Genomic DNA, 16,794 nt, shown 5'->3' with positions numbered 1-16,794 from the left:
AAGGGTCCCAACCAAGGACAGGGAGAAAAGAAGAAGAAAAAGGACCTATCTAAGGTAAAGTGCTTTAGGTGTGGCGAGCTTGGCCACTACAGTACACAGTGTCCTCTCAAGAAGAAGGACAAGCAAGAGAAGTAGGACTAGGTGGTAGTGTACGCAAAAATAGATAAGTTGTCCTCCAGTCTGGAGGAAGATTTTGCCGTGTATGCAACTATACCTCCAGGAATGTGGTGTGGCGATATGGAGCTATAGTCTCAGAGTTGTGGAGTTTGGGCAGGGTCCACTGAGGTGTCCTCCTCATGGATCATTACCTTGCTATGGGGGCCCACAATATTAAGTAGCAAGATGGACCATGTCAGTTGATGCAGTTGGATTCCCGAGTGACAGTTGCAGATTAGTTGCAATTAGGTGCTGAGGAGCACAGTGCAGTGTTGACAACAGAGCAGGTGGCTTAGTAGCAGAGTTAGCAGCAACACAGATTCCTTAGTGGACAGTGCAGGGGCTAGTAACAATCAGGACTCAGGAGACAGATGCAGCAAAGACACAAATGATTCAATGTTTAAGATGCTTCTGAGTTGCAGTAGTTGCAACAGTAGCAGCAGCAACAAATGAGAGGAAGTTGCAGTACAGATGCAACATTGGTAGTAGTATCACAGTGTCAGCAGCAACACAAATGCAATAACAAAGTTGCACAGTGGTTGGTGGGCAGTGGTAGGCAGTCACAGTAGCCAGACATCAGCAGCATAACAGAGGCTGATACAGAGACAGGGTGTTATAGCAATGGTGCAACACTAGAACACCTTCCTCGCTAAGAGGGAGTGTTAGTTTTTGTAGCATCTGAGGTGTTCTAGTCTCGAAATCGTTTTTGGAAATTCCACCTAGAAGTGTCTCAATTAGATTATTAGCCTATTTTTAAATATTTCCTAAGTCTAAACTTAGGAAAAGTGGTTAATTAATCAGAATTAATTGAGATAAGGTGTGAATCATCTAGAAACTCACATGGATCGACTCTGATATGATCTTAGCCCTTGATTAAGTTTTAATCTTAGTCGTTGGAGTCTCAACTGAAGATTATAAGAAGAAGTCGATGGGTAGATGGAGAACACACAATCGAGATCGATATCCTTGGAGAGTTCGATTTTCTAGAGAGCAGCAATCAGTTGTCGAAAGAGTTCGAGCTTCAGAAGGAAGCAGAGACAGAGAGGGGTAGGAACAATGAAGTCGGAGGAAGATTTTTCCAAATCTGGAAAGTACATTGCGAGGCCAAAATTTCTCCAGGAGGTTGTGTAGAGGCAGCACAGAAACCTCAGATGGTAGTTCGATTCGTAAAGGAAGAAGACGTTTTCAGTTCCATAGGCCAAGAAGGGGTTCTAGAGTGCCAAAGAAGCGTTTTCCCACTCAGCAGCAAGCGCGACGGCTTGATTTGCAAAAGTTCTGAGCTGAAGCGTTTGAGGGATTGCGTAGAGGTGACGCATGGCCTGCGCAGAGCTAGGTGGACAGCTTGCTTTTCAGAAGTAAACAAGGACTGGGATTGCTCGGAGAGAGGGTAATTTCCCTCAGATAATTTTTGCCAGTATTTTCTCTGTAGGATTGCCAATTTTCGGCATCCATATTGTACTCTAAATTTCATAGTTTCTTAAAAATAAAAACCCTCAGCTGCTAGACCGATTTTCCCAAGTTGGGTTTTTCCGGAGACATTTGTCCAAAAATAAATGTGTCAATTTTATATGTGTGCTAGTATATTTCTCAATTTCCAGTTTATCTTCCGCAGAATTTAATTTGGTGAACACTACAGTAGAGAATTATTGGTTGTTTGTGTGAGCAAATAAATTGTTAATTAATTTACAGTTAGAAGAATAATTTCCAATTGCCGCAATAGAATTGCAGTAGTTGAAATTTTCACACTTCACAAGCATACAAGCCTTTCATTCCAAGGTAGAGGAAGAACATAGTAAGCCAAGATGTCAAGTTTGAGAAGCACCAGGCATACAGAAACTCTCATGAGATGCCACCAGTAGTGGCAAAAGACAAGAAGCAGTAAGCTCCAAAAGTAGAGCAACATGTAGAGGCTTCTAGCTCAGGGAGTCAACCTTCAAGAGAGGAGTCATTAGTGTTGAATCTTCTATGCAAGAGTGTAGTAGATACAATTTCCCGTCAGATAATTTTTCCTAATAATCTTTAACCAACATTTTATGCCATTATTATCATTGAATAAATATAAATGAAAAAATCTCAATAGTAAATGCAGCGGAAACAACAAAGGTCATATAAAGACAACCATGCACAATAGAGACAATAATGTTAGACTGAGAAACAAATCCTTGGGAGAAAACCCAACAACTTTTCTTTAGGAGAAATTATTCTTCAGAAAGGTTTACAAATCAGCAATTTGTCTAGAAATTTGTGCCAATAACCCAAGTCCAATACTAGTCAAACTTGGTCAAATAGCCAAAATACACATAAGATAATGTTGGTCAAACAACGAGCCTATAGTCAAAACCCTTCGGTCAACTGCAGTCAACTTGTGGTCAATGGTCCTACAATCTGCGGTCAAACCCCTAGTCAAAAACCTGATCAAACGGACATCAAAAGCTCGATCAACGGCCAATCAAACTCTATCAAAAATATACTCCTTCTCCACATGTGCAGTTGTCCAAGAATGCAAATGAGTGAAGAGAAAACGTGCTCTTCTTTGGTGGAGAAAAATGAGGTATCACATCTTCTATTTATACTTGGCGAATTGGGGTGAAATAACCAAGGGACACACCTTTTCCTTGGCTAGGTCGATATGTCAATCCAAAATTAAATTTTAATTTAATTTTTCTAGGCCGACTTGGAGACCCTCCCGATGCTACAAAAATCAGCACTCCCTCTTAGTGAGGGAGGTATTCTCCTTATAGCTACAAACATATTTCCCCTTAGCTAAAATTTCTCCTTCTTCAAGAAAAGTTCATAAGCTTGCTATGTTGATGTAGTGTTTCCTCACATGCACGTCTATAGATATATATCACTCCATCCCAAAGCAGCCAATGTGAGTAACCTGGGCCTTTACCCTGGCCAAATTAGCATGGCTTCTCAAGTAAATGTATCCAACTCCCCTGGTCAAATCAGCATAACACAGCGAAATCAGCATGGCTTCTCAGATAAATGTATCCAATTCCCCTAGTCAAATCAGCATAACCCAGCCAAATCAGCATGGCTTCTTAGGAGAAGGTTTTCCCTTGAGTTATTTACCCCTACCCAAATCAGCAAGGCCTAGTCAAATCAACATGACTATTTAGGTGAATATATCCATCTCCCCTGGTTAAATCAACAAGGCTTCTTAGAAGAAGGTCTACCCCTGGGCCATTCACGGCCCAGTCAAATCAACATGACTACTCAGGTGAATGTATCCATCTCCCCTGGTCAAATCAGCGTGACCAAGCCAAATTAGCATGGCTTCTCAGGGGATGGTCTGCCCGATCTTGCAAAGACATCAACATTCCCTCTCAACAAGGGAGACATTCTGCATCACGCCAAGCTTGTCCCTAAAGTATACAAACTTTATTCTAGATAGGGGTTTGGTGAGAATGTCTGCATTGTGATCGTCTATGGATATGTACTGGAGTTTCATTGCTCCTCTCTGCACCATGTCTCAAATGAAGTGATATTTCATCTCAATATGCTTCGACCTGTCATGGAAAACAAGATTCCTCGAAAGTTTGACACAACTTTGATTATCACAAAATATCAAGGTTGGCTCAAGCTCCTTATCAAATAGCCCTGCAAGTAGCTTCCGAAGCCACATTGCTTCCTAACTTGCAGCACTAGTTGTGATATACTCTGCCTTTGTTGTGTGACAAAAGTTTGCTTCTTGCTAAACCATGATGTCACTGTTGATCCCAAGCTGAAGTAGCACCCTGAGGTGCTCTTTCTATCCTCTGCACTCCCAACCCAATCTTAATTTGTATATCCCTACAACCTCACTTCACCACATGAGACATCTCAAATGCTATCCCATTGTACTTCACAAGTACCTCAACACATGCTTTGCTACAACCCAATGTACCTACCTCAGCTCAACCATAACTGGGTCAAGGTGTTCACTACAGAGCAGCCTAGTGTTAACCAAGCACACATCAAGGGTCCGATCAACTGCCTATATATCATGGGATCCACCAAATCTGAATCTGAAGCGGATTTACTCAACTTCCTTAGATTGGTGACAATAAGTGTAGCCATGGACTTGCAGTCCATCACACTGAATCTCTAAACAATGTACTTCCCTTGTTCGAGGAAGATCTCATCAAGTTTTTGCCACACCTCTAATCCCAAGATATAGTGCATCAGGCCAAGATCCCTCATTTTGAACTCCGAGGTCAACTCCCTCTTGCACCTGACAATGAGCCTCTCAGCTCCAGTAAGGAACAAATCATCCACATACAACACCAAGATCAAAGGATCGCCATCAACAACCATGAAATGAAGGTCAAGATCCATAACACTCTTAGTGAAGCCCAAGCTCATTAAGTATCCATCAATCTTGGAATAACACGCCCTGGGTGCTTGCTTGAGTATGTATAAGTCTTCTTCAATCTGCGAACATGGGACTCCTTTCCATGTACCTCAAAGCACTAAGGTTGCTCTATCTACACTTCCTCCTCAATCACACTATTGAGGAATGCAGTCTTTACATCCATTTGATGTATCTTCCAACCCATAACTGAAGCAAGAGAAACAATAGTTCTAATAGAAGTGTACCTGGCAACTGGAGCAAATGTCTCATCATAGTCCACTCCCTCTTTCTGGGAGAACCCTCTTGCCACGAACCTCGCCTTGTACTTCTCGATGTTGCCATCTGCTTGCATGCTTGATCTTATAGATCCACTTGGAAGTCACCACTGACTTTCCTTCTAGTCTTGAAACTATCTCCCACACATCATTCTTCATGATGGACTGACACTCCTCCATCATGGCATCCTTCCAAACCTTTTGGCCTGCTGCCTCATAACTGGAATGCTCAAAATCAATGATGTTTCTCATCAATGTTGAATAACTCGAGAACCTTTGTGGTCATTTACTCTCCTCGAAAGTACCTCTAGGAGTTTCATGTCCTTCTGCAACCAGCAAAGTGTCAGCAACATCTCTCGGTAGGTCCACAGGCTCTGCTACCTCATCCTGATAATCTAAAGGATGAACATCTCGAATAGATGGACTTGTACCTGCATCCTTCTAAGCCTCTTGCTCCTCACTATCAATATCCATATGAGACTCCCATGAGTTGATATTGTCATATGCCACAGCTTGGGCTGGATGTGTTAATAACCGTACAGTCCTCCCTCTCGAACACCAATCACTCCTCTTGAATCTATGCTTGAACCCTTAAGCCATACAAGAACCTGACCATCTACAAATGCAACTCTGTAACCTCTATCTTCCAATACTAAGTTAGAGAGCAGGTTCTTCTTCAATCCTAGTACAAACAATACATCTCTCATGTGTAGTAAATCTTCAAACTCTAGCAGAAGCAAGGTTGATCCAATTCCTTCCACTATATACTTGGCATTATCTCCAAGTTCCACCTGCCACTCTGAATACTCCTTCGTCAAATCGGTGAGAGAATCTCAAAAATCTGTCATATGCCTAGAAGCACAACTGTTTACCAACCAAACACCACTATTACTGATAATGGTTCCTGAAAGAGTGGAGGAAAAGAAAACTTCATTTGAATTTTTCTAAGGTGGATGCTCATCATTATCATCATCAACATCGGTTGTCGATGCCTGTTGCTTTCCCTTCCTTTTCCTACAAAGACACTAGGATGCATAGTGTCCAAAATCATGGCAATTGAAGCACCTGATCTTTGGCATATCCTTCTTCTGTTGATTTGAAACTGGAGCAGATTTTCTACCTATGTTCTTCTTATCAAACTTCCCAAAATTTCTTTTCCCTTTTCCTTTCCTTGCATGAGTTGCAAGAGCTTGAGTTTCTTCATCCCGTGAGAGTCATTGTAACAAGCTTTGTATCATCAATGTTATCTCCAATGGCTCTAAGTTCATCTCTCAACTGAGAGACTCTCATAAGATAAGAAACAACAGAATCTGATCTAGACATCATAACACTCTGAAGTTGATGCCTCAAGGTTAGCTTCCTGCTAGTGTTGCTACTCTCATACAATCCCACCAAAGCATCATACACTTCTTTCGCAGTTTTCAAACCAACAACATGAGGAATCAAGTGATCCTTTATGGAATCTATCAAGATTCTCTTAGCCTTGGCTTCATCCTTCTTATACTTGGTTTTCTCCTCAACTCCCTCTAACTTTGGAATGATTTTCTCCACATGATCCTGAAGCTCATTTTCTTCCAAGATAAAAAAGTATCCTAGTCTTCCAAGATCTGAAACTGGTGGCACCATCCAACCTGTTTTCTACTTTGAGACTTGGTGCCATTTTGACAAGAGATCCAAAAACCAACCACGTCGTTGAATATTGTCTCTTTAGGCTAACTTCAATGGCTGCTCTTTCCACAAAACTTTGATACCATGTTGAATTTTCTATACAAAAGTGCGACAGATACAATTTTTACCAGATAAGTATTTCCTAATGATCTTCAACCAATATTTTATGCCACTACTCATTGAATAATTATACTTCAAAAAATCTAAATAGTAAATGCAGCGGAAATAATAAAGATCATAGAAAGACAGCCATGCACAATAGAGACATATTGTGACAATAATTTTACCCTGGTAAACCCAACAACTTTCCTTTAGGAGAAAATATTCTTCAACAAGGTTTACAAATCAGCAACTCATATAGAAATTTGTGCCAATAATCCAAGTCCAAATACCAATCAAACTTGGTCAAACAACCGCAAGTCAATGTTGGTCAAACCAGCCAAAACACACAGAAGTCAATTTTGATCAAATAGCCAAACTACACAAAAAGTCAACATTGGTCAAAGAACTAGCCTGTGGTCAAACTTTGGCCCTGTGATCAACTCTAATCTGCGGTCAACCTTGTAGTTTGTGGTCAACCCCCAATCAAAAAACGGTCAGACAGAGATCAAAAGCTCGATCAACGACCAATCAAACTCGGTCAAAAAAATACTCCTCCACGTGTCGTTGTCCAAGAATGCTAATGAGAGAGAAGAAAACTTGCTCTTTGTTGGTGGAGATAAATGAGGTATCACATCTTCTATTTATACTTGTCAAATTGGGGTGAAATAACCAAGGGACACACCTTTTCATTGGTTGGGTCGACTTGACTTCCTGGGCCAACATGTGACTCCAAAAATAGCTTTATTTTAATTTTTTTAGGCCGACTTGGGGACCCCTTTTGCCATGCGGGAATACCTCCCAATGCTACAAAAAATCAACAAGTAGCTCCTTCTAGTTTTTGTCAAGAGACCCAAGTGGTCTAAGCAGACATTGTAAGGATGCTCAAGAGCATGTGGAGGCTATTCGGAGCACATTCAGGAAGAGAAAGCCTCTAAAGAAGTTTTTGAACTACATGGCATGGATGAGCAATGTCCCTGAAGAGGTAGCAGACCAGGGGGTTTGGAGGAGAGCCATGGTAGAGGATGATGCATGGGAAATCGTGCTAGTATTGGAGGGGAAGCTAGTTCTAGGTGGCTCTTCAAGAAGTACCTCCCTCGCTAAGAGGGAGTGTTGATGTTTATAGCTTGGGCAAGTAGTTTTGCACAAGCCTAAGTGCCTAGGTGTGCAGAAGTTGTCCAATGTCTCTTTAGGATACTTGCTTAATTATTGAGCAAGTTGCTTTTGTGATTTAGCCTAACTCTTATTGATTTGTGTAGCTTGGGAGGTACTCCAAGCCCTAGGGTTCAGGGTTTGGAGAGCAAAGCGTCACAAGGGTCACTTGTGGGCTTGGAACCCAATTATGGGGTTTTGCACCCAATTGTGTTGGGGCAATTCTGGAGGCACATTTCTACATGTGATGGAATGAGACGATAGAGGGCAGAAAGGAGAATCCAACGCTTAGAGAATCATCGAATTCCAAGTTGTAGAAGTGGAGAAATGAATTTTTGAAGTTGACAAATTAATTATTGGTTTTCAAGTCATGTAAGCTTGATGTAAATTACTCCAATGGATGGGTCTCTTTACTAATTCGTTGGAACCCCTCTTTAGGCTAAAAGAAGAGGGTGAATTGGATTCAATTGAAGCATCCATTTGTGAGACATTCCTCCAAGAATTAGCTCTGAAATTCGGATGCCCTAGCCGCAACAAGAAAGGGTCAAGGACAACGTGGGGACAAATCTGAAGTGGAGGCTAAGGAGCAATGTGGGAGAGGTCTATTTGAAGGCTGAAGTGTTGGGCTGATTGCGGATTTGTTTAGGGCTGTCTTAGGGCTAAAGATAGGTCCGAAGAAGGTTGTTCTAGGGCCATAATCGTTGGGCAGATAGGCCGAGGAGCAGAGGGACAAGACAGGGTTGTTAGGTGACTATTTTGGTTAGTTTGGAGGGGATCCGCAGCTACTAAGTTGCTTTGCTAGGCCGCAGGCCATAGCAAGCAGTTGGAGGAGTTAACGGGCAGCGTTAGGGAGGACAGTCCCTTAACAAGGCAACGTGGCATGGTAGGGCCTTCTCCAAGGTGGACCGCAACCCTAGAAGGGCTTATCTGCTAACTGCGTGGAGGATTGAGGGTTGTATTGTGTACCCTAACCAGAATTGCAGGAGCAACAGTGTAGACAGTAGTGACAGTAGTGTTTTTTGGAGGATTGTCAATGAAAGGAGTTGACCAGTTTGGATCGTGATTGTAGCAGCCTGTTGGTGCCATGTGGAGGATCTTCCGAGGAGGTGAAGAGTCTTCCTAGGAGCAGAATTGACAGTGACGTGATTCGGTGCTATTGATCTAATTGGAGGTCAATGTGTTGGCTACCTAAAGTAGCCCTAGAGTAGCAAACAAGAAGGATGTTGTTTGGTGCGTGTGATTCGGTGAAGTTTGCAGCCTAATGAGTAGCTCTTTGATGGACGAAAGAGACTACTAGAAGGCAAATTGGAGCTCGGGAATTAAGCCTACCCAGAGAGCAGTTTGTTGAGCCCATGTACTTGCAACAGAAGTGACATGCAGCATTGTTAGGTGGCAGCCTTCTTGGAGTCTCAATGTGTAGTGGCCTTGACGGACTAAGGCACTACTAGTGAGCAATATGGGAGCAAAAGACCAGCAAGACAAGATACGACATAAAAGCTACAGCAATGTTTGTCATTGTATCTTGTATACCATAGACTTGTATTATTCATATTTGGTTTAATATATCAAAGATTGGGATTGTACAATTTTGTTAAAAACCGTGTATATTTGTGCATATATGATTTACTGCTTTATATTTCCACTGTGCAAAGTAGCTTATGGTTGAGATTCTTGGTTTGGTAGTGCCAGTGATTTTAAGACTCTAACCTAGACCCAAGATCGTGGAAATTCAACAACTCTAACTTAGGAAAAGCACATAATTAATTATGTTGGCCACTGAACTAAAGAAAACTAAATTATTTACTTTAGTGAATATGTTTTAATTTCTATCATTGATCTCAAATAGGTTAGGATTTAAGCCTATCCATCCTTCGCTTTGGAGATTAGGGTTAGGGATTTAGCTCAATGAGAAATTATAAAAGCAAGGCTAAGAAGAGGAAAAAATACACAACAGTGAGCAAGCACAAGACTTGAGAAGCGATCTCCGTTATAGGGTGGGCAAGGAGTTTCATCCAAGTAAGTCAGGTTCAAAGAAGGTGCAAGGGTGCACAACGGAGATCTAGATCAGCCAAGCAAATTGAAGGACAGATCTAGGGCTTGATCAGCTGGATCAGATCTAGTGTATGTTGTCTTTGTAAATTCCTTAGAGGGCCATTTTCTTAGGAAGGGACCCAAGTAGGTTCTGATATTATTTTAATGAAAAACTGTTGAATGGGCAGAATATTTGTGTGTAGTGTGTGATTGAGATTGGTTGTCATTTTGCTTCCACGGAATGTTTATGTTAAGATCCCAGTTGTGCTTTTATTCTATAGATCTGTAATCTGCTAGAAATTAAATAGCCAGGTTCCTGGGTTCAAGAAATTTTATCACTCTCTATGTTGAGTTTGCACTTTGCAGCAATTGGATAATCAAAGATAGTCATAACAGCAGCACTAGATAATCCTTCTTATTCCATCAAGCTGAAATACACATACTTCACGACAGAATAAAAGAAAACCATTAACGGAGACAAAGAGCTACTGTTTGGGTTTGCTGTTCAGCCATTGTCAGTGGATACGATTGTAATAGGGAAGATTTACATGTATATTCCCCTCAATTTAAAGTGCACCTACCATAACATAGAGGAATCATATAGTGCAACAGTGGTTACAAAGATAAGATTCAGGTATTATGTTAATAGTTTTACCTCGGTACTATCAACTGGCTGTCCAAAGTAACTTCTAGAGAAGTCTGATGAAGCTCCATTAGAATTATCAGTGTACTCTTCTGATAACTCCATAGCTTTCTCTTCGGAACCAACTGTGATAGCAAAGCTTCTTTGCAGAGATCTCCTTGCAACCGTATTGTAATCCATAGCCAAAAATTCAGCCATTTGCTCCTTTGGATACCTTCTTATGCATACAATAACTGGCCACTTACACCTGCCCACTCTCGTGGCTGACTTACAAATGGACATGGAGTTTAAGCTTTTGTGACTACCATTCCCTTCTTGTCGTGGAGGTTGTGAATTTGACCACCAACCAACTTTAGGAAGGCTAGATCTGCAATCAAAATATTGTCAGCTCATATTTATATGAAATTTAAGTTACGTTTCCAATTGGGTTGCCTTAACACATAAAATATTATATACCTATCTGGTACATGTGCAGTATGAAGGTACATAATTTTCAAAAAGAAAAGAAATGACCATAACAATGACACCGGAAAGAACCACATATAAAACAAAAGAAAGTTTAGAGGCCCAAAATGATTTTAAGAAAGCAAAAGAATAAGCATGTTTCTAAATAATCTCTGGAAACAACAAAGATGTGCTCCCAAGCTTCCTTTACAGAAGCCTAGGTGGGAACTTTGTAAGAATTGATAAAAATTACTCATTTGACACTCTATCATTCCATGCATGCCATTATAAGTCTGCTCTTCATGGCACTACGAGGAATAAATTGGGCATAAAGTCTTTGCTTGATCAAAACAAAAACCTCACCTAAAATTGTTTGATGTGAGACCTTCTGGTTTTTTTGAAGAAAATAATGAAAGAATGTTGACTTGTTCAACATGAACTTCTTGCTTATGAACAATAAAAATAAGATATAGATGATGCAAGTTCAGGTACCTTCCATTTCCCGTCATAAAACAGATAGATTCCATCCTCATAACCCTGTCTGCCTGTCAAAACATGTCCAAATCATATCATCCCATTGCAGAAAGTCTAAAGTCTAAGAAGGCAGGGACTTGTAAAACCTAAAATCAAGCTACAATGACCACAAGATATGTGAAGAAAGTTAACATTAAACACGCAGAACATAATGCATGAATAACACATAATCTAACTTACTAACTCCTATAGAAAAGCAACTACAAATTAATTAAGAATACATGAGAGGGACGAGAGATTTGGTGGTAAGCCCCAGTTTGAAGAAAAAACCACTTTTGACTAGGCTTTCTATCAGTCACAAACTCTATTTACAAGCACAAAATTACGGAGTTCATGCAGGATCCATACACACCTTCATCACTTAAAGACCCAAGGTCTTGTTTAAATAGGTCCACAATTAGAGAGATTCATCCCATGATGCACGTGGGATTTACTCATTTATAGGGTTTGTGAGTAAATGGTGATAATATCAACCTATTAATGAGGTATTTGCAACTGTCACATAATCTAATGAGGCTTCATTATATGTACAGAATGCCCAATCAACAATGCTCCTAAGATCATCTTACTGAAATCATACTCCCACAAATGTAGCCACTAGACATACATCACATGTTCTAACAATATGTATGAAGTTTATTCTGCTAGAAAATCAAAACAAAGAAAGGATCTGAAGTTTGAACCAGGAGAATATTGTTGAGAAATCCAGGGGCAGCTAGATTAGGTGATTCTCTTACTTTGATAACTGCTTGTGATGCTCTTTTACTTAACTTGATGTACTTGTTGTTAGCTTCTTCTTTCACTTGATTATTATTGTGTTCTTTATCATCAAATAGCTACCAAACAATAAAGATCAATGAAACAAGAGGACACAAAATGTAGGCTGCTAGCCAGGCCAAAACTTCTCTTGAGAGGAAAACCCACAAGAATTCTTCTCTTCTTATAGAATATTAAGATGACGAATTCCAAGACCTATGACCCTTGACAAAGACCCCTCCAAGACAAAGTAAACCTTCCTTCTTGATGAGCTTTCCTTACACAGCTTACAGCAACAAACTTCGACCTTCTAGCAACTTCAACCCCAGCAACTTTGACCCCAACAACTTCGATCCCAACAACTTCAGAATTTCGTTGCACATGAGAGAGAGAGAGACCCAAAAACTTCAACTTTAGCTTCCTCCTTGAACTTCGCTTTCCTTAGGACTTCTTCTTTTTAAGATCGAACTTCTTCTCTTGCTTCTTCGTATGTCTTGGATGTATGCTCCAAATGAGGTCAAATGCCTCTTATATATAGGCTTTCCAAGGGTACGAATTGCGTCCATGAGGCCAAATTGATCTTTCATGTAGGCCGACTTGTTGTAGCTACTAGCTAGGTTGACTTGTCTTGGAGGGTCTTTTATGACTCAAATAAATTTCTTTTACATAATACAAGATGCCCAAAGGGGTCTTACATATTACAATGACTCAATTGACTCCTAGACTTTATGAAAAAGCCATAGAAGCACTCAATGGGTGCTTGACCTATAAATAAAATGACCTTGAGAATGAAACTTGTTGTAGCTCGTTTTACTTTTATCTGTGTTAGAAGAAAATATATATGTATCTGCCAAAAAAATCAAAAGAAAAAGAAAAGCAAAACAGAAATTTTGATGTTATATAATTAAAGTATGATGGCGGATTAAACTACATTACTTAATCTTAATGCAGCATTAAGTGTAAGCAGGTGGGTCCCTAGTCGGCAATAACAAAGTCGGAGTTTAAAAATCGAGCAAGTCTTTGGGCGCGATGAGGAATGGTTGCGGGGCCCATCGTGTCACGCCCCCAATTCTTTTTTCCTTAAATTGGCCGAGTGCGGCACCGCCTAAGTAATTAACATCCTTCATTGTTAGCTTACTTTACGAACTACACCTTCAACGTTCATCATAAACATGAATTATTATATTAATGTGCGGAAACCATTAATAACAACATGATAGAACAGCAACACGAACACAACCATTTGCAAGAGAATTCTTTTATTATATATGAAGAGTTTTTGTACAATGACCGGGAGCTTAGCTCGACCGGCGTTTCACCCAAGTTGGGCGCCCACCCGTGCAAGAGCACACGGTGGTCTGCCCAAGACTTAACCGAATTACAACACACACAAATCTTCCTTGTCGAATGGGCGGGCGCGCCCGTGCACAACCCGCGCCCAACACAACCCAAAACCCGTGTAACACTTGGCGGGCGGGCACCTTAGAATGCCCTCCACCCGCGCCTTCGATTTCGTGCACAAGTCCGTGTAGACCGCCCGGCGGGCGGGCGCATAGCCTGCACCTCGCTGCGGCTCTATCTCCCTTGCTCGCACTTTTCCTTGACCGAAGAGCGACTTGCTTGGTGATCATTTTCCATGCCTCATCGCTATGTTTATACCCCATCGTGTGTGGAGGTCGCGCCTCTAGCCGACCCTTCGTTCACAACGCCAACCGTGCACGCCATCAAACAATGCGACATTGTATGCGGGTCGGCCCGCCCATGGTGCGGGACCGCCCCCCAACTCGCTCCATATTCGCCTTCGTCCTTGGTCGACTAGCTCGGCAAGTCCTCCAACTCGCCATATAAACCCAGAACACCCATTCATCCGCACACATGCCACGCCTTGGTCGCTCGCGGTTCTTCTTTCATGCCTTAGTCGCATTTCGGAGTAGGTGGAGCGTGCGCCCGGTCGCTCAACAACTGCAGGGCGTTACATCCTCCCCCACTCGAAATCATTGTCGCCCTCGACAATCCCGACTGCCTCAGTATCTTTCGTTCATACTTCGCAATCTTCTTCTTCCATCTCCAAAGCGAGTCCTCCGATTCCCAGCTCTCCTCCTCCGGTGCATTCTTCCATCTGACAAGATACTCCCGTTTCATGTGGCAACCAATCCCTGTAGTTCTGTAGCTCAAAATCTTATCCAACTCCAGTCCTGGCTTGTCCACAATCCCGGCTGGTCCTCTCAGCGGTTCAGCTCTCTCTGGATGATCAGCATCAAGTCTGCATCTCTTCAACTAACTCATGTGAAAAACTGGATGCTTCATGTGCATATGGTGCGGAAGCTCCAGCTCATAAGCAACTTCCCCCACTCTCTTCTTCACTCGGAATGGTCCCTCATACTTCCGTGTCAGTTTTCTTGCAGTCCCCTTGGCTGGCTAAAACTGCTCCCCGGTAATCCTGAGAAACACCATATCTCCCACACTGAAGTGCGCATCCCGTCTTCCTCGATCAGCCCATTTCTTCATTCTCCTTGCAGCTTCGTGCAAGTGCAACTGTGCCAGCTCCAAGGTCTCATCCCAAGCCTTCATGAACTTCTTCGCATGATGACTCCTCAAGAAACCTCCTGTCACTACGATATGCGGTGCAACCGGCATCTGTCCATTCACCAACTCAAATGGACTATACCCCGTCGCAGAACTCTTTTGAATATTGTAGCTAAATTGAGCAATATCCAAGAGTTCAGGCCAATTCTTCTGATCAGCCGTCACATAATGTCGCAAGTAGTCCTCCAGCAGTGCGTTGATCCTCTCGGTCTACCCATCTGTCTGCGGATGGTAACTCGAACTCATCAACAACTCTGTCCTGACTAACTTGAACAATGTGGTCCAAAATCTGCCTGTAAAACACGGATCTCTATCCGACACGATGCTTAATGGCATCCCCCAATACTTCACTATGTTCTTAAAGAACAACTCCGCAGTCCGCTCGGCTCCACACGGTATCTTTGTTGGAACAAAGACAACATACTTGGAAAAACGATCAACCACGACCATTATCCCATTATACCCCTGAACCTGTGGCAACTGAGTGATGAAGTCCATCGAGACACTCATCCATGGTCTCTCAGGAATCGGTAAAGGCTGCAACAGTCCTCCTTGCCTCTGAGTATTCAATTTGTCCTGCTGACAAATGATGCACGTATATACATACTCCTCTACATCCTCTCGCATCTTCTCCCAAAAGAATCCTCTCTCTAACAATGCGAAAGAACAACGCATCCCTGGGTGGCCAGCCCATGGCGAGTCGTGGCACTCCTTCAAAAGGTGCCTCCTGAGTCCAGATGACTTTGGAATATAGAGTCGATTTCCAAAGAACAAGAACCCGTCTCGTAGAAAGAACTTTCGTGTCTTCCCCTCCTTTATCTGCTTCACTATATTCTGCGCCAAAGTATCGGTTTCAACACTTTCCTTGAGCTTATTTTGCATCTCTTCTGACATCTGAACTCGACTCCTACTCCTAGCTGCCCGGTCTTCACCTTCCAATGCCGCAAGTTGTCCCTTCCTGCTAAGGGCATCTGCTACCGCATTGTGTCGTCCTGGTCTATACTTGATAGTCATGTCGAACTCTGCCAAGAAGTCCTGCCAACGAGCTTGCTTCGCAGAAAGCTTTGGTTGTGATGCAAAATAACTTGCTGCAACGTTGTCAGTCTTGACAACAAACGGCTTCCCAATCAGGTAATGCCTCCACACATGAAGACAATGAATGATTGCAGTCATCTCCTTCTCATGGACCGGATACCTTCGTTCTCTATCCTGCAACTTCCGACTCTCGTACGCCACTGGATGCCCATCCTGCATAAGAACCCCTCCTATGGCAAAATCCGAGGCATCAGTGTGTACCTCAAATGGTCTCTCGAAGTCTGGCAACTTCAGTATCGGTGTTGTAACCATCCTCTTCTTCAAGTCATCAAATGCCTTCTGACATTTATCCGTCCAACTCCACCTCTTGTCTTTCTTCAATAGGTCTGTCAGTGATGATGTTACCTTAGAGTACCCCTCTACAAACTTCTGTTAGTAGTTGGTCATGCCCAAAAACACCCTCACCTCATGGACATTCTTCGGTTCAACCCAGTCCTCGATCGCCTTCACTCTGCTCGGCTCCATCCGTATGTACCCTTGACCAACGATATGCCCAAGGAACGGAATCTCGGTCTGAGCGAACACACACTTAAACTTCTTCAAGAACAACTGATTTGCCCTCAGTGCCTCGAACAACATCGCCAAGTTCTTCTTATGATCCTCCATGTTGTCACTGTACACCACTATATCATCCAAGTACACTACTACGAACGAATCCAAGTATGGTCGTAGGACGTCATTCATCAAAGTGCAAAACGTAGCAGGAGCATTACACAACCCGAATGGCATAACAAGGAACTCAAAGCTACCATACCTTGTTACTATCGCGGTCTTCTTCTCGTCTCCTTCAACTATCCGCACCTGATAATACCCATGTCTCAAGTCCAGCTTGGAAAACACTTGGGCTTTCGCAAGCTTGTCAAAGCAATCAGCAGCCAATGGCAAAGGACACCTGTTCCTTACCGTCTGCTTGTTCAATGCACGATAATCACAGCGTATCCGTAGCTCATTCGAATCCTTCTTCCGCTGGAACAATACCGGAGCTCCATAAGGGGACCTTGAAGGTCTGATGAAACCTG

At 42.4% G+C, this 16,794-nt stretch overlaps 1 protein-coding gene across 1 annotated transcript in view; it reads right to left on the bottom strand.

Moving 5' to 3' along the window:
• Positions 1–16,794, bottom strand: part of LOC149168687 (PROTEIN TARGETING TO STARCH (PTST)) — a 467,761-nt gene that overhangs the window by 442,529 nt on the left and 8,438 nt on the right. Inside the window, exons 2-3 of the mRNA XM_089428375.1 lie at positions 11,297–11,349; positions 10,373–10,727 (exon numbers count right to left, since the gene is read on the bottom strand). Of these exons, the coding sequence (XP_089284501.1) occupies positions 10,373–10,727; positions 11,297–11,349 (408 nt within the window). The remainder of the gene's footprint in view (positions 1–10,372; positions 10,728–11,296; positions 11,350–16,794) is intronic.

The sequence above is a fragment of the Pinus tabuliformis genome, chromosome 4_2, assembly GCF_031772625.1.
Source record: "Pinus tabuliformis cultivar Carrire ecotype Pingquan chromosome 4_2, CPIR1, whole genome shotgun sequence".
Classification (NCBI taxonomy): Eukaryota; Viridiplantae; Streptophyta; class Pinopsida; order Pinales; family Pinaceae; genus Pinus; species Pinus tabuliformis.
The sequence above is the reverse complement of the archived record's forward strand: the minus strand, read 5'-3'. Positions and strand labels throughout refer to the sequence as shown.